Source organism: Pararge aegeria, chromosome 23 (assembly GCF_905163445.1).
Source record: "Pararge aegeria chromosome 23, ilParAegt1.1, whole genome shotgun sequence".
NCBI classification, from domain to species: domain Eukaryota; kingdom Metazoa; phylum Arthropoda; class Insecta; order Lepidoptera; family Nymphalidae; genus Pararge; species Pararge aegeria.
The window spans coordinates 10032356-10060262 of NC_053202.1; the positions used below are offsets into that span (position 1 = coordinate 10032356).

Here is a 27907-nt window from a genome sequence, read left to right on the forward strand (position 1 = left end):
AAGTGTTAAATAAATTTATTTAAAAAAAAATACAAAACAAAAAAAAAACTTCCGCGCTCGCTACTAAATACAAAAAACCCAATGAATGTTACACGCATATTATGTAAACAAATTAGTTAGGTATATTGTGCACAAAATGTGCTTAAAACAAAAACATTTTGAAAATATGATATGCATCAAAGCAACTATTCCACCAAATTTTCCAAGAAGTTTAAGTTTGAATATTGATAAGGAGTTTTTGAGGCGTGTTTTTAGATGCTCGTATGATATGATACGCAATCTTAAATTAGTTTTAGGCTAAAAAAATTGTAGTTCAAACCTATAACCCTCGATAACTGTTCAGTTCTCCAAGGTTCTTAGGGAATTGTTGTACCTCTTTAATTGACGTGTTTCCAGTTACATAAATAAATAGCTGTCATAAATTAAATTCATCTGTTATGCAAAATTCCTTGTGAAATTCGGAAAGCTTAATGGCATAGTTGAGACGATCATTAAAATGTACCTTGTGCGCTTTATGTTAGATACTAATTTTAAATGTATAAAAATCATCAATAAGTCTATTTTACCCACGGGTAATACAGGAACAAAACAAGAATTGTATAGAAGATTAAAACCAGTATTACTTGAGAGTAATACAGGATTAAAATTAATGATATCCAGGGTAAAACTAGGGCTCTCAATTATGCTTTAAAAATTTACTTTTACGCCACAAAAGGCTTATCGTGCGTGCGCGGTTTAATTTGAATGCCATGAAAAATCAGGAAACTTATTCGTTATGTCATAAATACGTAACTTTGTGACGTAAAACAGAACAGAATAAAGGCACAGCACACATTTGTTGTTATGACATTAAGTGTCATAAAGAGTGATAGATAACCCTATATTACCCAGGGTATTAGCATTTCAAGTGCTTTTCTAAGACAGATTACATGTTTAATTTGGTATCAGAGACCTTATTGTAATTTTTCGAGTCAAAAAACAGGGTTTCAGTATTGTCGATTGATGAAATCTGACATTTTACATAAAAAACCTATGGTCACTAATTTGACAGATTTACTTAACGTAGCTGAAACAAAAAGTGTGCAATATGAAACTTAAAGAGCTTTTATTTTTTCAAAGGTCGAGTGCGAGATATTAAAAGTCCGTCAATGCAGATTGTAAATCTATCAGTAATCATTTTTTTATTTGTTAATCATCATACGTGTCCAGTCAAAAACTTGTAACCTCCGTCTTGAACAGCAAAGTTTACATGTACCTGTCACATCCCATAAATATAACATCGAAAATAATAAAATACAAAAGATTTTACCCCAGGGTAACGCAGGTTTCAAACCGGAACTACAAAGGGTAAATACCATATTAAATGCTATTGTAATGCAAGTGTAAAATACTATAGTATAACTTCATTTCGGAAATATCTGCGCACCTCGCGCCACGCATTTTCCCCTCTACCTAGCCACCTTTGAGTTTCTCGCGCATATTCTGTGAGATAATCTTTTCTAAATTTATAGAGCCAATTTTGAAACATATTATGAGATATGCATTTTTATCTGAAAGCAACTTTAGCGCCATCTAGTAGAAAATATTGTTATTTTTTATCTACATTCAAAGGCACGAAACGCTAAAAACGGGATATGTTTTTTTTTATTAAATCTCTGGTTTCTCACTTTGTGTATTATTTTGTGTGTATTACTTCAAGAGGATGTTAATACTTTTGAGTCGAGTTTTTTAAATCGAGGCAGAGAACGTTGTTAGTGTATATTATTGCATTGAAAACAATAAAACGATTATTACTTAAATTTTATAACAAGAATTTGATGATACAGTTCATCATGATCTCATCGTCAGACTTATTTTTAATGATATATTTACAGATATTTTATAATAGTAAAACCTCACCGCATGAACAGATATTTCCGACTTATACAAATAGTGTTTTTATTTTTAAACTATTACATACTGCCTTTTTCTAAGCTTTTGAAAGTAAATATATATACATATATTTTTCCATAACAGCATTTTTTCTTGAAAGAAAAAACGATATATGAAAGTTTAAACAGAATATATACGAAAATATATTATAACAGTTTATATATTATATATAAGAAAAACGCACAAGGGTAACATATACGATACAATAAATAGTGCTATTTTTAATCTCTACATAAGAAAAATGCATATAAGATACAATCTCGTACAAGCTGCTATAAATACGCTAACTATATTTTTCGAACGAAAAATTTCGAAAAATACATCCGAGATAAAAATTTATCCCCAAAGTTCTATACAAAATACATCTTTATATTCCGCTACTAAAGAGACCATAGGACGTGTGAACTATACAGTTCAACTTAAGGCGAATCACCACAGCCGCTACACGAAAAGAGTATTACTTAAAAAAAAAAAAAATGTATAAGAACAGCGCAACCATAGCCACATTGCCTCTATAATCGCTTATCGATTAGATAACCTAAGGAAACCTAGGAGAATTTCGCTTACCAATAATCGAAAGTCAACATGGCCCCAAGATCGTTTATGTTCAATAAACGATCTGCATTCGTACACATTTTTCTTTTTTTTACTAAATAAGTTCACATGTTCAAACTTGTGTTGTGCTTACAACAGTATTTAAATATGTATGGTAATTGAATGCTAATTTTATTGTACAAAAATCATTAACAAATTTAACAGTTAGAAAACAATCCGTATACTTAGACCGGGGATTTTTTCCTTGTCTTATAATATTTTAACCTATCAATTACAAAAATGACCCTGTATGAAAAATGCACATAGATACCGCAATTATCAACAAAAAAAACAACTATTAATAATAAAATATGAAAAAAGTCTGGTTATTTAACCCAATTTTTCTACCAGTATAATGCTGAAAACATTTTTTTAACTCTGGAATTAAATGTTTTTCCTTATGTAGGAACTTATCATCTTAAACGTATTGCTATTAAGTTTGCTCCTGTAACTCTTTTTTTATGTTAACTCTTTAAGGGGTATTTATTTCTCAAAAATGATAACAGGAAATTATATTGCGTTACCTACTTAAACCATAGTCACGGAACGAAAAATATTTTCTATGAAAATCAAAAAGAGGTGGTATTTTTAAGACACGTTTTCTACAAAACAGCTCTGCTATGAGATTGCTTGGTCTGTTCAATATAGATTTGGTTTAAGTGTACTACAAAATTGCCTCAATTTCCCGTTTATTAAATTATCAACTACAATCTTTAAATTTAAGTTTATTAAGACTTAAAATAAAACTATATTTATGATATTGCTTAGAATACATTTAAAGCGTAGATTGTGTGAGAACTCGCCTTAAACTAGAAATAGTAAATAATTTAAATATATTTATTATGACGTATATATTAACTTCTCGCGGCTTAAATTACGAATAAACCTAATACTGAAAAAAAAAAAAAAAAAACTATATTTTCAATATAATTTAGTTTAAAAAAATATATTTATACCAACTTTCTACGCATCGATATGTAATAAATAGTAGTCCACCAACAGTGCGTAGCGATACTATGTTATTAAAAGGTATAATCAAACCATACTGGTATTAGTTTATTTATTATTAGGTAAAGTTACTTCGTCATTTCGGGTTCGACGCGAGAAAGCGAAGTATGGTTTTTTTATTATTTATAATTTTATATGCTTATAATTGGTTTTTGATGCCCATATAATATACAAAATGTGAGTGTGCGTAAATACAATCTATTTTGGCTATTTTAAGTCAAATCAAAATATTCAATTAATATTTGAATTTAATAATATAACAATAATACACTTTCATTGCTTAAGTTATTTTTTTATTTATTTGTAAATTCTTAGTTAGAAAATAAACTGTTTGGGACCTTAAAAAAATTGTTCGCATAGTATTGCAACGCACATTTCATGGAGCAGTAACTTTAGCATACATTAAATTCATCCCATCATTAAGGAAAATAAACACAATTTTGTTTTTAAATATCGCAAAGTTGGCACAAATAACGAGACGAAACCGAACGGGGAGTCCAAACATGGATATCAAAAATTAAATATACCCTTAAAACTAATCAATATACCCTTTTAAATTAATTTGAAAAACCTCAAGAGAGATCAATAGCTTATTGCACTCCCAATTGACCTTTTTGACAAATCTGTTGTGATGATGCCGTTGTAATCATAGCTATAACTATAGCAAAGTCAAATAAGCAATTAACCAATCGATACTGCTAAAAGTTACCTTCATTTTAAGCTGTATAGACAGGTTTATGATGCGTTCTTAGTATAAAATGATAAGATCTGTTCATTGTATCTCCCAAAGACTATCCCAATTTTGAAATGTCTCGTACGTTAGCTAAGCGTAGATAGAATAGTTTGGAGTCCCGTTCGAACAAGCACCTTCACATTTTTATAAAAAAAAAACAACAATATATTGAAATTTACTTTTGGAGCTCATTAGTATAGAAAATCATATGTATCATAGAAAAAAAGGAATCGGTCATTCATTTCAATTTTTAAATTAAATGGTTATATGTTGAAAAAGAGTATAACGTTTGTACAGTTGCAATCATATTAGGTTCGATATTTCAAAACATTGCAACTGACAGACTCGTGGCGGACCGCTGGTAAAATAAAATTTGCATTTTATGAGGATCGATTTCTTTCTCTCCCGAACGATAACTTACTATCATACTAAAATATAGCATCTTTTACAAATATGGAAGAAATACTTAAAAGTAGTTTGCATTCAACGAAGAGTAAATTTTTTTTTTCTTTAAATACATATTAATCTAACGTTTAAGACTAGAGAACAACTAAAACATTCATAAAGATATATCAATATTCTTTGTAAATATAGCTCACTCTTTCTAAACCGTAGTGGTGCCGGGCTGTGCGTGCGAGTGAAACAAAAAATTATTGCGCGAACATATCACGTTCGAATTATGCGAAACTAAAATCCAAACCACTCTGCGTCCTCTTTTATTGGTACATCTAAATCCAAATTAAATATCATTGAAACATATCAAAATTTTGCAAGGCAAATGTAGCAAACATTTAAATTATATGCAAAATCGAAAGTATTTATTATAGAATTTTCATTTTCCCTACATAAGAATCCATATAAAAGATCGCTTAGTAATATTCATATGTATTAAAATTTTAAGTAAAGTATTAAAATTTTTACAAAGGTAACTAAAATCGAAACTACTCTAACAAGAGTTTTAAAACACTTATTTTTTTTCAAATACATGAACATCCAAATAGACATTATTTAATTATCTACAAATATAAAAATAAATCAAGCATATGGGATGGAAATCTGGGAATCTCTCAGATTTATATCCGCTGCCTTAGCAACAAAGTTATTTATTACGTTTGAATTATCTTTTATTCAAACGTTCTGAAAATTTTAGAATCATACTTAGAGCTCATTCTAAAAAAATATTATCTAATTAGATATGGATTTATGTGTACTAATTAAAAGAAGACGAATTTACGACAACCGCCCGGCGCATAGTAAAATCAACCTTATAGCTAAAACAATTAGTATCGGAATGCGACAGCCGACTGGAGGCCAGTCAGTCCCGCGTGCAAATATAAGCGAGCAACGACCGTATATGCGTGTTTAACAAATTATTTATTAGAAAATATCATATTTATTATTGAAAACGGAACTGATCTCGGGTCGATTGTGATTTCGGCTCGCGGGAATCAGTGTACCTGGAAATAAGTTATTTACATTTATTAAACTTATAATAAGATTTTAAAACAGACTTGATTCTAATTCAATGTAATGAATGCAATAAATTGGGGAACAAGTTATCTCCTGTGAAAGGGACAACGCATTCTAAATGATGAGTCACCGCACACGTTATCCACTGTGAAAGAGGCAACGCAATCCAACGATGAGTCACCGCACACGTTATCTACTGCGAAAGGGACAACAGAATCCATCTCTGGAGTAAACACACACAATTTATCGATTGTGAAAGGGCTAACGCATTCCAGCGATCAGTCGCCGCACACGTTATCAATGTGAAAGAGGAAACTCACTCCGTCGATGAGTCGAGTCAACGCACAAGTTATCTTTTGTGAAAGGTCCAACGCATTCCAACGATCAGTCGCCGCACACGTTATCACTGTGAAGAGGAAACTCACTCCGTCGATGAGTCGAGTCAACGCACAAGTTATCTTTTGTGAAAGGGCCAACGCAACTCAACAATCAGTCGCCGCACACGTTATCACTGTAAAAGAGGCAACACACTCGATCGATGAGTCAACGCTGAGAACACACTTACCATATACTTACTGATCGCTAGAATTGCTCAACCTCACTGGTACGTTGAAACTCATTGCGAATAAAACTACGACGCGGAGAACTTAGGGAAAGAAGTGAGCGAAAGAGGCAACGCAATCGCACGATGAGTAACCGCACACGCTATCCACTGGGTACACGACTCACCTCTGCTGCCGGCGCCTCTAGCACTGGCGCGACGTCTTTCTGCTGCGAGTCTGCGGGCGCTGCGAGTGGCTGCCTCGGCGGTGCGGGCTCCACCAGCAACAGGCGAGGCTTGTCGTCGCGCTGTTCGTCTCCCGGACCCTCGGTGCCGCCCGAGCCCCCCACCGACATCTCGGATAACGCGGAGATAACGCTCTCCATACTGGGTGGCGCCACTATGTCGCCTTCGCCCTGTCGGAGATAAACATTTTAATAATTCGGGTCGCAGTGCAAAATCCATACTAATTCTTTGTGCTTTTTTTTTTTTCAGGTGAATACTCCTTTTGGCGCACTGCACTTAGATTTGTCCGTAGTTTTTACTACCAACGGAAAAATCTGTTTTAGGCTGAACCGTCACGCTCAAAGGTGAACGCTCAGAACAATTTACACCCCGAGCTTGTTCAAATAAGGTACACGTAATAAATATGCATTAATTTTACCTTCGGCGGGCCAGGTTTGAAGAAATGTAGATAGCAGAATCCACGGAAGCCCTGTAGAGAGAAAAAACAAATTTATTTATTTATTTATTGTTATTAGGTACACAAAACAGGTAATAACTAAAAGTAGATCTAAATATAAGTAATAACAAGTTTTGTTCTAAGCTACAACCCAAAGTATGTGTAATCAACTTGGAATTAAATTAAACAAAAAGTAAAGATAAAATTAAAGTTGAAAAAAAAAGAAACACTTAAAAAATAATATATATAGAATTCCCCAAAAATTATGTGGAATAGTGCTTAATAATTTGATTTTTAAAAATATGTATCCTTTTGTTAAAAATGTCAATACATATAACGATCACTTGATACTAAATCATTATAAAGGCGGCACATGCGAACGATGGGATTGTAAAAGGAAGTATTGTTCTTGTAGACACTTAGGACAAAGGGTTTAAAATATTTTAACCTGGTGTTAACGCGAGTATTTATAGTTATGAGCGAGAGTAAGACGGAAGAATCAATTTGGGAGTTAATGAGCTAAATTAAATATTATATCCTGCATTCCGAAACCGTTGCTCTCGAGCATTTTTATTAGGAATTTTATGTCATAGAAAATGACACTTACCTTCCACACCATAACCTGCGGTTTGACACCGCGTTCGTTAAGCGCCTGTTTCAAATCACGGACTCTAGTACTGGGACTGATATTCGAAATCTGCGGGAAAAAAATGTTATTTCATTTCTAATTTTATAATTTTTATTAGTGTTTTTACACTTGGAGGAATTATCAATTTTATAAATTTAAAAAGCATATAAAATTTTCGGAACCGACAGGATTTGAACCTGCGACTCTGTGGCAATCGCGGCCCGAGCGCTTTTTCCAACTAACCTACGGCTCTCCCTACCATCGATGACGAAATTAGTATATGCCTTTTTACATCAGTCTTATAGCGACTGTAGCGTCATCTAGTAGGAAACGTTGCAGTTTCGATCTACGTATTCAAAGGTCCATATTACAATGAGACACGTTTGAAACAAGAGATGTCACATTGCCTTCTTTATAACTTTATAATTTTTATTACTGTTTTTACCTACACTTGGAGGAACTATCAATTTTATAAATTTAAAAAGCACATAATTTTTTTTTTTTTAATTTCATCATCATCACGAAAGCTCTACAGCCGTGGGCCTTGGTTTGGTCAAACGAATTTCCAAATCAAAGTCAGTTAGAAGGTCCCTCAATTCCCTCTCTACTCCATCAGCCGACCGACCCGTAGGTAAACCTCGGCCTCCACTCCCCTCCTAACTCTCAAGCGTCGACCTCCCTGGCGCAGTGGTCAGCGCTGTGGTTTTAAGTTGAGAGGTCCCGGGTTCGATTCCCGGCAGGGGAGATTTGTGATTTCCGAATTTTCTCTTGTTTGGTCTGGTAGGAGACTTCGGCCGTCGCTAGTAACAGTCATGTGCCGCTAAGCGATTTAGCTTCCGGTACGATGTCACGTAGAAAGCAATTACGGGTACGGATTTATTGTAACTAAGTTAAGCTCGTTATCATTAAAGACTGCATTATCACTTACTACCAGGTGAGACTGCAGTCAACTTGTAATGTAATAAAAAAAAAAACTTTACCTCAAACTATCGGCGTTAGTTAAGAACTAAGTGTGCTTACCTTGACAGTGAAGTCAATGACTGGTTTAGGTCGTCTGGGGCGACGCGGTTTGTCATCTCTACCCTCTTTGCCCTCTTTGCCTTCTTTGCCGTCCTTGCTGACAGACTTGTTGCTGTTGCGGCGGCGCGGAGTACGGCGTGCTTTTGTTGTTTTACCCTCTTCGCCTTCTGTTGTGTTGCCCTGTGGAAAATAAATATTTAACACATTGAAATTGCTGGCTTCTCGTTATAATGTACCTTCCGAAGCCTCGGTAAAGTGACGCCTGCCACCTGCCAATATTTAATTCGTTATTACATTAATGAAGCGATGATTGCACAGTGGGTATGAATTCAAATTCAATTTCGGGAGACCAAGTTCGAATCCCATATACGTAACTTTTCTAAGCAATTATCACTTGCTTCAACGGTAAAGGAGAACATCGTGAGGAAACCCGGATGCCTGAAAGTTTCTCAATAATGTTCTCAAAAATTCGCGTAGAGTCCACTAATCAGCACTATGCCAGCGTGGTGGACTACGGCCCTAATCCTTTCTCACTGTGGGAGGAGACCCGTGCCCTGTAGTGTAGTTGATATGATGGTGATGATGCATGACGCAGTAAAATTATTGATCTCACCTCTCCCTCACTCTGGCTCTTGTGCGAGCGAGTGCGTCTACGTTGACGCCGTGTGCGTTGTCCGATGCGTTGCGCCGTGCGTTCTTCTACATCTGTGTCCTCCTCTTTCAGTACGCAAGCTCGACCGGCGCTAGAATATAACACTCGAAATCAAATCAAAATGGCACGGTACTTTCGAAAACTAGCTTTCATCTGCAGCCTGTTTAAGTCTCGGTTCAGTTACTAGATTAATTGTTACAAAATAAATATCCCAGTTAACCAGCATTCAGTTTAAATTAATTTCACCTCCTAAAATATAGTTCACTATATATACAACATGTAAATGAAACCGAAGTAAAATCAAATATTATTAAAATTGGTCCTTTTATATCTTAATATATATAAATCTCCTGTCACGATGTTTGTCCGCGATGGACTCCTAAACTACTTAACCGATTTTAAATTAAATTGGCACACCGTGAGCAGTCTGGTCCAACTTAAGAGATAGGATAGCTTAGGTCTTTAATTATAGTCGCAATTTTATTTTATTGTAAATTATTTGTCTATGATTAATTGACAGTCACAACTCACATGTTATATATATATATATATACTACTATACTCATTTAAGGCTTAGCGATACTGAATACTTTAAAAACAAAATCAAACGCAGACGAAGTCGCGGGCAACAGCTAGTATATAGATATGTTCTTGAGTATTTATGTATGAATGAGTATATGTTATTTTATATTAATGTATTATATTTTTCTGATTTGTGCAATTTTGTTTATGTATTTGTATTTAGCAAATTGATTGTAGGTTTATAATAATTTTACACCGCCTGTCCGCTCTCGCTCATCTTGTCCTAATCCAAAGGTTGCCTGGCAGAGATTGCAACTAATCGATAAGGCCGCCTTTTGTATTCTACTTCAGTCTTTGTATTTCTATTGTTCTTTTATTTTCCTAGCTTTGGTGTACAAATAAAGAGTTAAATAATAAATAATAATAATAAAAATTCCGCGGTTGTAAATTAATAAATAAATAAATAAATATATACGACAATACACACATCGCCATCTAGCCCCAAAGTAAGCGTAGCTTGTGTTATGGGTACTGAGATGACTGATGAATATTTCTATGAATAATATACATAAATACTTATAATATACAGATAGAATTGAGATGTGCTCGGGGCGTTTTCACTTTTTTTGGACGCAATGTGCTGCATGCAATAATGGCTTATATTCCACATTTACTTTCTGTACCGTTAACATTATTATATATAGTTTTAGTATTATTTATTTTACCATATGTATATTCATATTGCGCACCGCTATAAGGTGTGTATAAGGTATTCATATGTGAGCCTACTATAAGTAAGTACCACTATAAGTGATAAGGCCGCCTTTGTTACACAAATTTAATTGACTTGTACCTTTGTTCTCTTTTTTTTTTTTTCTGTGCAATAAAGTATTTTCGATTGATTGATGGCTGAACGAGGGTTCTGTTAGTTCATAATTCTGTGGATATGTGTGTATAAACCAAATAATATTGATCGTCTTACAGCATCTCAATCTCGCGCAGTTGTCCCAGCACCGGCATCAGCTCAAGGCGGCGGTTGGACAGCAGGTGCCACAGGATCCCCACCGGCCTTTGGCTCATACGTTGAGTTTCTATCACCTGTGGACAAACGGAAAAAATAACGGACGTTAATTATTGTGATTTGCTATATAAAACAAGAAACAGAATTACGAAATAATCATCACATCAACCGATAGACGTCCACTGCTAGACACAGGTCTTTTGTAGAGAGTTCCAAGTTCCACGGTTCTGAGCCGCTTGGATCCAGCGACTACCTGCGACGCGCTTAATGTCGTCTGTCCACCTCGTTGGGGGCCGACCAACGCTGAGCTTACCAGTTCGGGGCTGCCATTCCAGCACCTTGGGACCCCAACGTCCATCCTTTCTCCGAACTATGTGCCCGGCCCATTGCCACTTCAGCTTCGCGACTCGTTGAGCTATGTCGGTAACTCTGATCCTTCTACGAATCTCCACATTTCTGATTTGATCGCGTAGAGATACTCCGAGCATAGCTCTCTCCATCGCCCGCTGAGTGACTCTGAGCCTTCTTATGAGGCCCATAGTTAACGACCATGTTTCAGAGCCATAGGTCATCAATGGCAACACGCACTGTTCGAAGACTTTTGTCTTCAGGCACTGAGGGATTTTTGACGAAAAAATGTCACGAAGTTTCGAACGCTGCCCATCCGAGTTGGATTCGGTTGTTCACCTCCTTCTCGAAATAATATTGAAGGATATATAAGTATATTTATATTTCTACTAGCGTAACCAGCCCGCTTCGCCGGGTTAGATTTTGCTTTATTTTATTTAAGCAATAAACTTACATGATTAAATTTTTAATTTAAGTCTCATAATATATTAAATCGTTTATATCTCTCCGTATTCATTCTCTTCTATTCTCTTCCCGAGCGGGTGAAAGATCATTATCTACACCCATGTACACCCAACAATAGAATATCATCATAGTAAATAATATATACAGCATATTTATGGTTCTATACACACGAATTAAAAAAAATTAAGTGTTTACTTATGACAACCCTATTGAAGGTAAAAGACCGACACGCGCATATTCCCTACGCTACTTGTTGGGTGTGCATGGGTGTAGATAATGATCTTCACCCGCTCGGGAAGAGAATAGAAGAGAATGAATACGGAGAGAAATAAATGATTTTTCGAAATCTGATAGTAAATGACCTTAATTTCACAAACATGAAACTTTTATTAAATTTTAAGTCTGTGGGAATTTTAGTATAAAATTTTCATTTTTTTTTCATTAGCACCCCCGTAACCGATTTTGTGATTTAAACTTCATTCATTACATTCTTGTTTGCTCATAACATGGCCCAAAAAAATTCTGTCCAAATTTCATGTCTAAAAGAGTTAAAAGTCAAAATTTAGTTTTTTATGATTTTTCTAATCATTAACGCCCCCGCTATACACTTCGGAGATTTAGCACTTATAAAAAAGTTAGCCTATCCATTAAGTCAATGTATCCTCTACATGGATGCAAAATTTCAATTCAATCGGATGTATAGTATAGTTTTAACGGAACAACCGTAAAAAAACTCTATAGATTTATATATTAGTATAGATAATGTAAAAAGTTTTTTTCTTTTTTTAATAAGATCAATATATTTTTTTTTAATACCTGATAGAGTTTATTATTTGTTACCTGTGTCGGCGTGATGATAAGGTCTATGGGCACATCGTGTGGTCCAAAAAGTTCAGCTGGCAATGTATCGAACACCTGGAACAATATTCGGTTTAAGACATTTATTTCTCAAAAAGAACACAATAGTTCACTAACATCGAACCCCCGCGTTACGTTAAAATCATTAGGGTTAATCAGCTACACACAATCCGAAAAAAATAGAAAGAAAAAACTTACATCGAGAATACAATAATATTTTAGAATGAGTAAATATTATATCCGAGTTCCCAATACAAACTGTCATTCTCTATTGTACCATTCCCGCCCCTTAAACGCAGTGACTGTCTTTTTCCCGTTTTTTGTTTAATATTGAACCTTAACATATGGACATAAGGATCTTATTTCTATAACTACAAAACACAGTAACAAAGCACCACAGTAATGCCCGTTTTCACTAACGACGGACCAGGCAATGCTTAAGTAAGCAAAAAATTGAAGTATTCAGTATCGCTAAGCCTTAAATGAGGGGTTTGCTGCTGTCCGCTGAGGAGTTCTGTCCTCTATCTCTAACCACAGTTTGGGCGAAATTAAACGCATATTATAACCTCTATAGTACAAAAATAATTATTTAAATCGGTTATAATTTGTCGGCATCATGGTGTAAAATCGTCAAACACTCATCCCATCTCCCAAAGGAACCAAGCTTAATGTCGGGATAAAAAGTATCCTATATTACTTCTAACACTTCCAAGAATATGTGTACAAAGTTTCATGAGGATCGGTTAAGTAGTTTTTGCGTGAAAGCGTAACAAACAAATTTACATTGACATTTATAATATTAAGTAGGGATAGGGATTAGCAATTCTTATATATGTGTATATACGTTCACATATATAAGAATTGCTATCTGAATCTCGGAAACGGCTCCAACGATTTTCATGGAATTAAGTATGCAAGGGGTTTCGGGGGAGATAAATAGATCTTAGCTAGGTTTCATATTTAGAAGACGCAGGTTTTGCCGTGTTTTCGATACGAAGGTGTAATGGTGGTGACACCATCAACAATATTATAATATCTCAGGTGTTAAAGTGGCCCTGAAAGCAGGAGACCCCGGTTCGATTCCAGATGAACATCTTTTACCCCTTTTGATTTACCAAAAAGCTGATCATCCTGGTACTTTAAAAGAAGCCTAATCTCACCTGGCAGTCGTGAACGGTGGTCGCAACCAGCGTGTTGGGTTTGATCGCCTTCATGTGCATCATCAGCCCAAACTCCAAGTCGCCGTAGCCTGAACAACAAAATGATAAACATCACCATCCTTTTAGTTGCCCACAGCTGGGTGGAATTTATTAGATACTAGAGGCCATTGACTTAAAAAAAAACATTTTCACTTATTTCAAGTTTGCCCAGTTTTTAAGCACTTTTGAAACGTCAATCTACTCTGCAGATGCGGTCAAAATAATTTTTTTTTTTTAACATTTTAAAAATAATTACATAAAAACAACTTTTTAAAACAACTAAAAAGCAAGAAAAAATATCCTTTACACTATTTTTAAGTCGGTGCCAAGTAAAATTTAAAATTACAAGTTATAAGCACGAAAGTATCTAGTAATTTTGCACATCCATGGTCTTGATCATGATTTCCACTTGACCATATGGTGTTTTTAGAAAGAAGATTCACAAGTTCCATTAAAATATACTCAAAATGCTATAGGTGTGCCCATAATATTTAATAAATAACTTCAATAAATAAACTCTGAAGTATAAAGTACCAAACAAAAAAGGAACAATCAAAATTGGTTTAACATTTGCGGAGTAACCGAGTAACAACTATACAAAAAAACACAGTCGAATTGAGAACCTCCTTTTTTCTAATTCGGTTGAAACTTAGATATAAATACTTTTCTAAAGATAATCAAACATCTGTACCTTTTCCTTTTCCAATGCGATACCCCTCCTTCGACACTGCCACCGACCCCATAATCACCAGATCTAGGGAAACTGAATCTTCGATACCTAAGGACAATAACAAAAAGATATTTTCAATAAATGAAACATAATTTTCGGCCAGACTAAATCTATAGAAACTATGTCGTCGAAGTCCGTCGTCCCCCTCAAATGGAAGCCGAAGTATTAAGAAGAAAGAAAAGAAAACTTTTCTTTGGGTATACACACACTTAAAATATAATACAACTTATAGTCTACACAACCATTCTAGGTACGGTGTGATCCCTGCTGGTATGGTCTTCACTCAGCATGCTGTGTCTGTTAAGACCCAGCGCTGAACTCACGTGAAGCCAGACGTGACGTTTGGACGGTAGGCACTAACAGCTTAAAAACTATGGATATTCTATAACATAATGTCATTTATAAGTATTATGAAAAAAAAAAAATGTGAAATAATAATTATATACATATATATATTTCTTGTGTGCGTGTGTATGTCACTGAACTCCTAGACGGCAGGACTGATTTGAATGAATTTTTTGGTAAATGTTTGGGTGGCACCCTGGATGGTTTAGATTCACAAATTAGCCCGACAGATGGCGCTGGGGTCCGCTAGTATTATAAATATATACAAATTTTTCATTTTATTTTTTATTAACCAACAAGACCTATCACTTTGAAATAAAAATAAGAAAACTTACTCATAGGTTTTCCATAGGTTTCCATGCCGTTGCGGGAAACTGCCTTCCTGATAGCTCCAGGTCTGGTCTCCTCCTCGGGCAGCTCCATGCGGTTCAGGAATCCGAATTGCAGACGCGGCACCGGTACATACAAGGTCTTTTGTTTCTCCAGGCACAGCACCCTGGGGACAAAGTTCCATACTTTATTTTTTATATCTTTGGTATAAAAATATCGAAAAGAAGACAACGATCGAGAACGTTTATTTTTGCGCTGTATGGTAATGGCGGAACCGAATTCAGTTGTCACACAAAAAAAAAAACGTCTTGAAAGGTCAATTTTTGAGAGAGTAATGAGTATTTGAAAATAAAAGAGCCATTTTTTTTAAAGCTTCATAATTTTTTTTGGGTTGGATAAAAAAATTAAAAAAATTCTGAAAAACGTCAAAACATCGAGTAGAAAAAGATGAAATTTTTTTTTTAGCGAAATCTAAAGGGGTAAGGTTCAAAAGTGGTCGATTTGGCATGGAATACCCTATATATATTATAATAAATATATACATAATGGCGAGAAAACGCGCAAGGATTGTTCATGGTGTTTGACTAAGAAACAAACACAATTTCGCATTTATAATATCAGTAAGGAAATAATCCTACAAATGGTCTCTGCATAAGATGCAAACTGTAAAAACAAACCCAACACATTTCTCATTTCAGTGTTCTTTTACACCATTCATTTATATTTAAAGAAATAAATATTCATATATATACATATCCATACATCTCAAGCCTTTATGTTTATATATTAGCATATAATTAAGAATGCATTCGGAAAGGGTGGGTGTTTGTGAGTCAACGTTAAATAAAACTCATTGAATCGGATTGGAAACTAAATAAGTGTACAAACTACTATTAGATCACCGATCACTGCACACGCCGGTCGCCGCCATGTTTTAAGCTCCAAGAGCAAGAACACATAGATTGTTCGCGCACAGCTCGGTCGTTTGTTGAAATTTATGTTAAAAAAAGTTGCATCACTGTATTTACAATCTGTGCTCCAGCAACTGACGTATGGAGGAAGTTTGTAGATAATGTAGTAGCACGCAACGTCCCGTTATTTTAGCGTGTGAAACCGCAGGGCACAACAAGTAAAATAATAAGTGTTATATTATCTTGGTATTAGCACGAGGTTCCGAGTGTATCAGTTTAACGGTTATTGGGTCAGAATGCAAATACAAACTTGGCTTATCAACATTTGTGGAATTGGTTTTGATTTGAGCTAACAATTTAATGAAAACACTAAGTGCACGGTCTGGTGTATGCATTTTACGAGTATATACTAGCTGCTCTCCGCAACTTCTTGTATTTACGCCAAAACTTTAGACTTATTCCACTTAGTTAATGTTTTTTATTATACAAGTTGGAAAATACAACTAAAATAAATACATAACTTCTTATCCTATTAGTTTAACTAGAAAAAAAAAACGTTAAAACCTAAAGGACCCTTTTTTTGTCGTGGTGGAAAAGCTTTATGGCTACATCTGTCCTTTTGGGCAGGACAGAGGTTATGTGGGACTCGTTTACACTAAATAAAAACCACAACGGCATGTCCCTCTCGTTGGCTTTAGTAAACGTCCGGGGAACCCGTTGTATACTTCCCAAACTTAAAACCTAAACAACTTTGAGAAAAACAATTGGATGGTTGATATTGACGTTACTTCTCCTGAAGATGCGAAAAGTTCATGGAAAATACATTTTGTAAGATGGTAATTGTAAAATCTCTATACTTTAAACACAGGTTTCTCTTTTCTATATTTAAAACTAACTTTACACTAAAAAGTAAAATATTTCTTTTGACTTTGTTACTTAAGATCCTACATACAAAATATGTACATAGTTGTGAGTAGTGATGGCTATAACTACATTAGTTAACTTAAAACTAAAGCTACGAGGGTTCCTAACGCGCTCTGGTCTAAGAAGAAGCCCACAACAAACTTAGCCGGATGTTCTTTATGATATCACCATCTCACATTGTCATTTGAAAATATTTAAGAGCAACCTGGTTAGAGCAATAGTCCACACCAAAGCTATTTTATCGTTTACGTTATCCTTTATACTATAATAGGACTTTTCCATAAGCTTTCGCTTAATACAAACTTGAGACATCCCCATATCAAACGGTAATGATTTACACAATTAGAAAAGTATGTAAAAATACAGTGTATAGATATATATATAGGTATACAGTAAGTGTACGTTTGTAAAGAAAAATTGCCAGCCTAACAGTGTTAGTACTTAGTTCCGGTACAACGGTTTTAGTGTATTATATAAACGCATTACACAGCGCAGGATGTGTTGTATTGAAACTATTAATTAAATTGGTTGCGTTATGCGTAACTATCGCAAAACATATCGTGAGGTGTTTCAAATATAGCATTCTACTAGTTAAGGCTGGCGCAGTGATAGCCTAGTGGGTAAGACTTCGGTTCAGCTTTCGGGAGGCCGAGTTCGATCTCCGCACGCACCTCTAACTTTTCTGAGTTACGTGCGTTTTAAGAATTAAATATCCCTTGCTTTAACGACAAAGGAAAACATCGTGAGGAAATCTGCATGCCTGAGAGTTATCCATAATGTTCTCAAAGAAGTGCTAAGTCTACCGATCCGAACTTAGCCAGTGCGATAGAATACGACCCTGTAGTAAGCCGGTAAAGGGTCGATGCTGAAGTGTATGGCTGCAGTTAGACGACCCGGAAATAAGTTGCAGCCGAAGCGAGGTAGCCGATTGCCGCTAAAACCCATACGTTAATCGTCATCATCATCAACCCAGTAACGGGTACGGGTTTCACTCAGAATGGCGGGTTAATGCCGTAGTCCACCACACTGGCAAAATGCGGGTTCGTAGTCAAAGTCAAAAATATCTTTATTCAAGTATAGCACTTTTGATGCGTCCGAATTACACGGTAGTGAGATGATGGCGATAACCACATTCGTAAACTTTAAACTAAAGCTACGAGGGTTCCAAACGGTCTAAGAAGAAGCCCACAACAAACTTAGCCGGGAGTTTTTTTTTTTTTTGTTATAACCATCTCACAATGTCTTTTAAAATTATTAGAAGAGCAACCTGGTCAGAGCAATAATTTACACCCAAGCTTTTTTATCGATTACGTAGTCCTTTATACTATAATAGGACTTTTCTATAAGCTTACGTTTAATACAAACTTTGAACTTTTTAAGAGACATCTCCAAGATGTCAATTGGTAGTTTTCAAATCAAAAATCAAATCAAATCGTTTATTTGCAGATTGGTATTACATTGTTGGTAGGTACACAAAACAAAGGGACAAACAATCCGCCTTAGATGGCATGCAAAAAATATATATGATCGTACAATAATTATACAATAATAATACTATCTTAAATCAATCGATATTATTAAAATAAGAATAAAATTTAAGAGTGATATCAAAAGTACAAATATTATTATTCATGTCAAATTATAATCACTGTAAATGTCAAACCTATAATATTGTGTCTGTTAAATATTCTTGGATGGTATAATAACATTTCCCAATAAGTAATTTTTTTATCTTATCTTTAAAATCCACAAGATTCATGCTTCTGTTGGCCAGCGACGCTGGCAATTTGTTGTATATTTTAGGCGCCATAATGAAAATACTATTCCCAAATAACGCTGTGGAATGTGGCTTATACAATAATTTATTTTTCCTGCGTTCGCTATCACTATATGTAAACAAGTGATTGTTTTTTTTGATAAATATCAGAACTTCATAAATATACAAACAAGGACAAGTTAGTATTTTCATTTTCTCAAAATACGGTTTACACGTATCTGTGGGACGCAAGTGACATATAGCTCTTAGACACTTCTTTTGACATTTAAATATTCGCTCTCTATCAGACGAATTACCCCAAAATATTATACCATATCTTAAACTTGCTGTGACATACGCATTGTATGCAATTATAACCGCTGTCTGATTAACCACTTTCGACAGCATATATAATGCAAACGAAAATCTGTTTAATTTTAAACACAAATTCTCAATATGATTCTTCCAATTAAGGCTATCATCAATTTGCAAGCCTAAAAATTTTGTGTTTGTTGTTACCTCAATTTTTTTACCTAAATACTTAATGTCTAGTGCCATACTATTACCTTTATTCATGAATGTCATAATTTTTGTTTTGTCAAGATTAATAATTAAATTGTTAAATGTCAGCCAATTAATAATATTACATATTGTATCATTTATATCATTTTCAAATTCTATTTTATTCTCACCCACAAAGATCACTGTGCTATCGTCAGCAAATAAAACCATCTTATGATCGGTTACCCTGGGAAAATCATTAATATATACTATAAACAGCAGTGGACCCAATATACTACCCTGCGGAACTCCAGTTATTACAGTTTTTGACTCTGATAAATATGCAGTTTCAGTTTTATTGTACCCGACTAAACTTGTAATCTGCGTCATTTGCTGCCTACCTGTCAGATATGAATTGATCAATGCCAGTGCGTTCCCTCTAATGCCGTATACACTAAGTTTATCTATTAATATGTTATGGTCAACGTAGTCAAATGCCTTAGTAAGGTCCATGAACAACGCGCATACGAGCTTCTTTTTATCCCTATTAACCATAACCTCCTTAAAAAGGTTATAAATAGCCAAATTGATCGATTTATTCTTTCTAAAACCTATTTGAACATCGGAGAGTACACCATTTTTTTCGAAATAATCATTTAAGCAATTATAAATATATTTTTCTAATATTTTGGAAAAAATTGGAACTAAAGATACGGTTTATTAGTATATTGAAATACGGTTTATTAGGTATTAGTTTATTGAAATTGTAAACTTAACACGCCTCTGAGAACATTTAAGCATGTGTCATTTTAATTAGAAACGCACGGGAATCGAACTTGGTCCTCTCGAGAGGCAAGCCGAAGCCTTATCGACATTGGATAGAAGCAGGCGTTACTTTGCGGAAATCCATAATATATTATGAAAATTAAGCTTAATACTGTCTGTCTTGTATAATCCGTATTGATTTTACAATGAATAATTTTTAAAGTCACCTAACAATTATTCATTGTAAAGTCAACATCTCCTGAGGATGCTCCGGTTTCGGAGCGAAACGTGCGTAGAGGGTACATTGCCGAGGATCTGTTTGGTGTGGAGTATACGGATTGAAGTAATTATAAATTACACCATACAGATTCTCCTGCTGTTCGCGGAGTATAGCAAATTAAGCTTAATTTTCATAACGCAGCCTTATCGACTGTGAATGTGAATGCCAAATGTGAATAATACTTTTGATTCCAAATGCGTATTATATTCTAAGGTGCTGGAGTGAAGACACCGTACCGGAAAACGAACCGTTGTGAGACATCTCAGTTGATGGTCAGACGATATCAAATAAAGTAGCAGGGAGTCGCTGGTGAGAAGGGGTATATATATATATATATATAGCCTATAGCAGTCCACACCTGGACTCAAGGCCCCTCCCATGAGGCCCTCCCAATCAAAATCAAAACGTTGGGCAGGCGGGTTGATGATCGCAGTAGATGGTAGTAGTAGTACAGAACCGCTGCTGCCCGTTCCCCGTTATATTCCCTTAGTCATCTCGTACGACACCCGCAAGGAGAGGAATCAGCTGGGTGCCAAGTGTGAGACTTTCTACCAAGTTTTACTTATTCGATCGAGTGAAAGTTAACTACAATTTATATGAAATCAAAAACCGACATATAGTTACTATACTGGGAAACAAATAAGTAAACGTATGTAGAAATCTCACACTTGGCTCTCTGGCGACAGCTGTATTCTGATCTGCCGTCACAATAAGGTCCAGTACCGTGTAATTTAAAACTAAATAAGTCTTTAAAGATTTTTAAACTTTTTTGTGGTTAATCAACAATACTTAAATAAAGTTCAACGGGTACATACCACGACATACCGACAAACCGACAAACAGACAAAAAGAACACGACATACCGATAAAAAGAACTCTAAAAAGCGTGTAGTCAGACTCTGCCCGTGACATTCAACATGACATCTCGTACCTACGCAGTCCCGTCGTGACCACGATCCGTACAACTGGTTCAAAATATCGACAAATCCAAAAATATTATCGTGATATGTACCCGTTGAACTATATTTAAGATGTTTAAGTTCTCCGTCCAGCAGTGGTCTTCGATCGGTGGATTTGATGCCAATTCTTTTTAAATCCTATAATATCACCATTGCATTGGCTAATCCGTGCAAAGCGAGAAGATAGGAAAAAAAACATATTCACCAGTCACCTGTTGCAAACGTCACAATAAACCGACCAATGACCCCTAAGCTTATTTCTGTAACCAATACTGTCGAATGTGGGTTTTGGCAGCAAAATCGTGTAGGCCTATATAACCGATCAATATAAATAGACACGCGTTTGAAAACGTGTCTAAAGTATAAGTGGGTATGCTATTACATTTATCCCACCCTAAGAGGACAAGTGTAGCTATAAATTAAGACTAACTAAAGACTATCGACAAAGCTGCTTTGAAGCATGCTCCGCTCTAATCTCCCACAGGATAGTATATTTAAAAGAATTTTAAACAGTAAAATGATGTTGAAAAAGAGCAATGGTTCTTGCCGACTCTTCTCGGTGGAATCTGCCTTCCGAACGGTGGTAGAGTCACTACAAACAGACTGACTTGACGCTTCAAAAGTGCTTATAAACTCGGCCAACTTGAAATAAATGCATTCAGAGTTTTTGACTATTTTCACATCCCACTGATTAACGGTAGAATCTGCCTTACGAACAGGTAGGGTACAATAGACAGATTTGACGTTTCAAAAATGCTTTTAAGATTTCTTGACGTTCCTGGCACAGTGGTGGGCGGTGGGTGGGGTGGTTTTATAAGTCGAGGGTTCGTTTCCCGACAAGGTCAATTTGGTAAATTATTATTACTGAATTTGCTCCGAACTGCTTTCGTCCGGGAATTAAATAGTTGCTGTTGTCTAATCCCTGTATACAGCTCCCTTTAGTCCGGCAGTCCGACTAATCGCCTCACGTCCATCCATTTTAGTCCAGTGCCATACAGTTGTACGGTACTGGACTAAAATGGATGGAGAAAAACATACGTACATGTACAAACGTACATGACACAGAAAAGCAATAACAAAAAAGCTTATACAATTTGGCTATTGACTGATTGATTGTTTGTGTGTTTGTTTGATTGACTGATTGATTGCTTGCTTGATTGATTGTATAGGAAAGACCTATGGCTAGCAGTTAGCAGGTACTAACCTCACAGGTTCCTGCGGCTTGTCAGGGTTGACCTTAATGGTGGTAGCGTTCTTGAACACATCGAGCTCAGCAAGTTTAGCCGCCGCCTCGGCCGCGCCCTTGAAGTTGGGAATCCTGTTGTAGACCGGGCGAGGGAACATCGCAAGGCCGTTGGTCTCCAAGTGACGCCATATCTTGAGTCTGAACGACTGCTTGGTAATCTCCTCGGGAACTTTCGCTGTAGAGAAAACAAGTTTAGTTAAACCTTTTAACCTTAACACATCAGAGATTTTGGATTGTTGTTTTGTTTTTTTTTTTATCAATCTATGCTGCAGTAACATAAATAATTCTGTATAGCATTATCACAATGCTATAATGACGTTCCATGATTGATATTCGTTCTAAATTAAACTTAATAAATAAATAAGTTCTTTCCACCTCGTTACGTACGCATTCCAAAAGGATATACTGAGATGTAGTCCAGCATTTAACTCTGTACAGTTTGGATTAGGCGTATTTTTCATAGGGAAAACCAAACTAGTCTGAGACAAATCAAAACTAGTTATTTTGTCTGGTGGGAAGCGTTGGCCGTGGCTAGTTACCACCCTACCGACAAAGACGTGGCGTTAAGCGATTTAGTGTTCCGGTGCTATGTCTTGTAGAAACCGATAAGGGGATATGACTAACATTCTCCCTAACAGCCCGCTACCATCTTGGACTGCATCATCACTTACCACCAGATGAGATTACAGTCAAGAGCTACCCTATACTGTAGAAGAATAAAAAAAACGGTTTGTTTCTCTGGAAAAGCTAATAAATTAATAAACTCTTCGAGCATTTGGCACACGTGTGGAAATATCGGAATCATATCGCGTGTAACAATAAACGGGGGTAAATTTCTCTGATACCCTGATGTCGTGCTGCGGGTGGACACGGTTATCGTAAACCCTTATCAGGGTATACAATCGGAGGACATATTTTTTTTTAGTATTGCCGTAACGTGTACGATAAGTTTGAAACGGTCATCACTAGAATCTCCAAGGTCATGCGCATCTCTTCCTCACCGCCCAAAACACCTGAACACATAACGTATAAGTTGTACGACTATTTGCGTCGAACAACCAGCAATAACCTTGATAAGTTGTGACATTAGTAGTTTTATAATATAAAAGAATCTGTATCTGGTACTTTTTTTTCGGGCAACAGGAATCCTAAATATCCTAATTTATTCTAACTATATTTTTATCGTCCACCAATCCGCACTGGGCCAGCGTGCGGATTGGTTGTATAATATGAAGAATCTGCATCTGGTACTTTTTGTTCGGGCAACAGGAATCCTAAAAATCCTAATTTATTCTAACTATATTTTTATCGTCCACCAATCCGCAATGGGCCAGCGTGGTGGACCCGTGGTCTGTAGTAGGCCGGTTTATATTATGATGATGATATTTTTATTATAAATCAGAGTGTCTTTGTTTGTGCTTCCCCTACGCCCTAACTAATTAATTTATTTCAAGTTTTTAGTTTTTTTTTTTAACTGTTGTTTATAGACTCTGTTCTCAAACGTTACAGCCGTTTCAGAGATAGGTACACGAATTATATGATCAATTAGCGGTCCCTCGCGATTTCGTCTGCGTAAAAGTCAACCTTAAAAGATAAGACATATGCTGTCGCGGACTTTTTTTTAAACTTTCAAAGGGCAACAACTATGTCTTATATGATTTTATCGAAACCGTTGCACGCAGCTGAAACTCTCAAAAGAGAAACATTCTTCATTGGTGCTATGCTCCTATTGTTCTTAGCTCGATGATATTAGCCTATAGCCGTCCTGGATAAATGGGCTATCCAACACTGAAATAATTTGTCAAATTAGACCAGCAGTTCCTCATCGCGTTCAAGAAAACAAACAAACAAACTCTTCAGCTTTATATATTAGTAAAGATTATAATAAGACAGACAGACAGACAGACAGACAGACAGACAGACAGACAGACAGACAGACAGACAGACATACAGACAGACAGACAGACAGACAGACAGACAGACAGACAGACAGACAGACAGACAGACAGACAGACAGACAGACAGACAGAGAGCAGAGCAGATAAAAAAGGAGTATAAGAAATCAAATTATTATATATCTCTGATGTCCTGGTACATGGGTCAGTCGTCCAACCAAATGAAACAGCGGTCATGCAGCAACATGGATTAACATTATTTTAACCAGCTATAGTTAACAATGATAATCCACTCTTAATGGATTCTGATAAGAAAAGAATTCATATCCTTTGTTCAGAATGCTATGGAGCATAAAAATCCAAGTTAATTAATAAGTGCAGTATGGTGAGGCAGCCTTTTTATCAAGTTAGTTATCTATACCCTTTCTGTCTGGTGTTACACACAGACATTGTATGTTGTATACTATGTTCTTCCTTATTATTATAAGATGTACTGTTTGTAACACTTAAAATTTAACATTTAATAAAATTGGTAATGGTAGACACAAGCCCTACAAGTTAACATGCTCTTGGGAGAATAGAAACTTCTTCTTCTTTCTTTCTTTATGGCCCTTTATACTGCCCAGTGTCACGGTAGTGGAAAATACAGTGTGTCAAAGAAATGCACTTCCAAACTCCAGTCTGACACAGCATTTCTTAGCAGAAAAACACTATAGCCATACCTAACAATTGATTACCCCAGTAATCAAACTTAATATTCTAGCTATATGTTTATGTTTGTTATACTAAAGAAAACTCTAAGCTTAATTACATTTGACATGTTTTTTTTTTATTTGTGAAGTTTTTTTTATTCCACTACAAATTACCTCTTGACTGCAATCTAACCTGCTGGTACTTACCAGCAGATGATGCAGTCTAAGATGGTATTGAGCTAACCCGTTAGGTGTATAGCAGTTATATCTAAGCTGTACCCCTCTTAGTCAGGTAGGGTGGTTATTGCCACCCTACCTTAGGGTTACCTACCCTTAGGCCACAGCCTAAACCTCCCAACCCCCTGTCTACCAGACAAGATCGGAAAAAATTCAGAAATTTTAAATTTAGTAATTGTAATACAGGGGATAAACCCGGGACTTTCCGGTTAAACTCACAGACCACTGGATGACATCTTGGAAAGGTAAAAATAATGCTATAATTTATGTTGTATTTCTGAAAAGGATAAACCCTCTTATTACACTCATTTATTTAGTTTAGTATAGATTTATGTTCAACAAAAGTGGCACCATTAAATTGTTGACCTGCTTTTGGATGTTGTTTGGAAACACAGATGTATAATTATGGCTACAATTTTGATCGGTGGACTTACATCTTCATACAACTTGACCCAAATAACCAGATATATACAATTTAAAGCTAGATTTTCAAAATATTATTTAACTAGGTGTTGCCCGCTATGTTTGTCTGCTCTTGTTACTTTAATTAGTTTTCGTGGGATAAAAAATTACTTATGTTACTCTCTGTCCTCAAACAAACTCAATTTCAAAAGTCAAGTTAATTGGTTGCTTGGGTAGAGTGTTAAGGAAGCCACTTTAGACAAACGAAACCACTTTTGCATTTATAATATAGCAAGGAAGCAAGGATAAGTGCTTATTACTCAGTTAATGAGTTACTGATTGAGATTTAAACACAGATTTATATTTTAGATAGAGATAGATAACACTTTAATTATAATTTCAAAATTGTTATGCAAAGGCAACCTTATTGTTAAAGCAATTTCTTCCAAAGAACCCTAGGAACAAACAAATTTTTTAATATATTAATCCTCATCATCATATCCTCCCATTACCGGCTCACTACACAGCACGGGTCTCCTACAATGAGAAGGGTTAAAGGGTGCCCACCACGCTGGCCCTTTGCAGATTGGTGGGTGGAATCTATTAACTATCACAAAATATACCTACTATACTATTTAAAAGATAATTGATTTCCTATATTATTTAATACCAATCCAGCAGTAGGTACATCTGTTGTTGATGGGTTGAATAGAAGCCATTTACTAATTGACTTGTTATCAGTCAATATAACACAAAACATCATTATTATCCATTAAACATATTACAGATATATTCTTGGCCTTTATATTGATTAAGAAATGCTCTATGAAACTCTTTTTAATAAATAACTGGATGACATCTTGAAAATATTGCTTTTGACCTCTCAGATCCCATTAACTCAGGTATATACATTGAGGCCTCGTAAAGTGTGATTATGTAGCTAAATGGGGTATTGTATGATTAAAATATGTTATTACAAGTCGACACAGTTTTAATGTATGGATACCTATCTTAATGTTCTAATAGCCCACCTACCTAAATAGGGTCAGTGTGGTGGGTCTATGATCTAAAACCCTGACTACAGAACAAAGGGAATATCAGTTTAGGGATGATCACTGTTCTGATACAAAAATAAACAAACAAATTCATAGAACACCTAGTGTACACTTATCCTGTTTTGTGAAACTTTTCAAATAAATTTTAAAGTGCATGATTAAAAAGGATTCATTAACATACAATATTGATGGAATTAATTCCAAAGTTTAAATAATAATTGTAGGCAAAGAATGTAGGTAGTAAAAAAATAAAATCTCCACACATTCTCTCATAAATAAATCTTACCTAGTTCCTGTCTATTAAATCAAACCAAAGAAAGATACGAAAATGATAGCGGACGTACAATTAAAACAGATTGATAAATAACATTTTTACAATAAGTGGGCAGAATGTAGGAATGTGACTCATATTTCACACTCCAATTAAGCCCAGCAACAGTACAAATAATTACAAGCGAAACCACCCAAAACGTAGTAAATCCATGCACGAAGTGAAAATATAATTTAACCGCGCAATTAGAGGCTAATGCGATGAATTCAGTAATAGAAAATAGAACTTCGCTTAGAATCCGATAACCATTAAATTCGAGGGTATTACGAAATAACGTGCTCGCAACGTGTTGCATGAGATTTTTTTAACTTTTCAACTAGTTCTAGAAGATATTGGCGGCGAAATCCGGAAGGAAAACAGCGCATTTATATTGTTATCCTGATAATATTTACGACAACAAACGTAAAACGTACCTGTCTCGGTTGGCGCCGGCGTTTCTTCTCCGTTCAGCATTGTGAAAACTTTTGCAATCGGGAGGAAAAGATCGATTCAATGGCGATTTATATGAGAATCATCAAATTTTCAATTTTTCTTGCAAAACAGAAAGCTTTTCATCCGACAGAACCGTCACACACAAAAATAGAACGCGAATAAAAAACAAATGCAACCAACTTCGCGATGCAGAACACGGTTTTGCCAACACTACAAAAATAATAGTGCCACTACACACTCTCAAAACTTTAGAACCAACCTGAAAAAAAAACTGAATATTATATTTTGATTTAATAGTTTGTATGCGAAGTAAAGTCAGATGTTCTAACCAAAAAACATCAAAACTTAGTATTTTGTTTCATTTTTGTCTTATAATTCAGCTGGACTATTTATTTTAGTGGCATAACCTTGTTAACAAATATATAAGATTTTTTAAATCCAAT

General features: G+C 35.4%; 1 protein-coding gene across 1 annotated transcript; it reads right to left on the reverse strand.

Annotated features, from left to right (window-relative positions):
- On the reverse strand, nt 1-27657 carry LOC120634383 (methenyltetrahydrofolate synthase domain-containing protein). The gene is made up of 13 exons (XM_039904905.1): nt 27446-27657; nt 22379-22595; nt 15084-15244; nt 14365-14451; nt 13635-13723; nt 12457-12531; nt 10765-10880; nt 9222-9351; nt 8609-8788; nt 7568-7657; nt 6943-6993; nt 6467-6694; nt 1-5724 (listed from the first exon to the last, which is right to left on the reverse strand). Exons 1-13 carry the CDS (start codon nt 27483-27485, stop codon nt 5716-5718), a joined length of 1473 nt encoding a protein of 490 aa, XP_039760839.1. The 5' UTR covers nt 27486-27657; the 3' UTR covers nt 1-5715.
- Between the last annotated feature and the right edge of the window lie 250 nt (nt 27658-27907).

Bases quoted from the DNA above. Each gene is read 5' to 3' on its own strand.
- LOC120634383 (XM_039904905.1), bottom strand. From the start codon at position 27,485: ATGCTGAACGGAGAAGAAACGCCGGCGCCAACCGAGACAG. The intron at 7,658-8,608 runs GTAAGCACACTT...TTTTTCCCGCAG, and splicing joins TCATTGACTTCACTGTCAAG to ATTTCGAATATCAGTCCCAG. The intron at 6,994-7,567 runs GTAAGTGTCATT...TTCTCTCTACAG, and splicing joins CGCAGGTTATGGTGTGGAAG to GGCTTCCGTGGATTCTGCTA.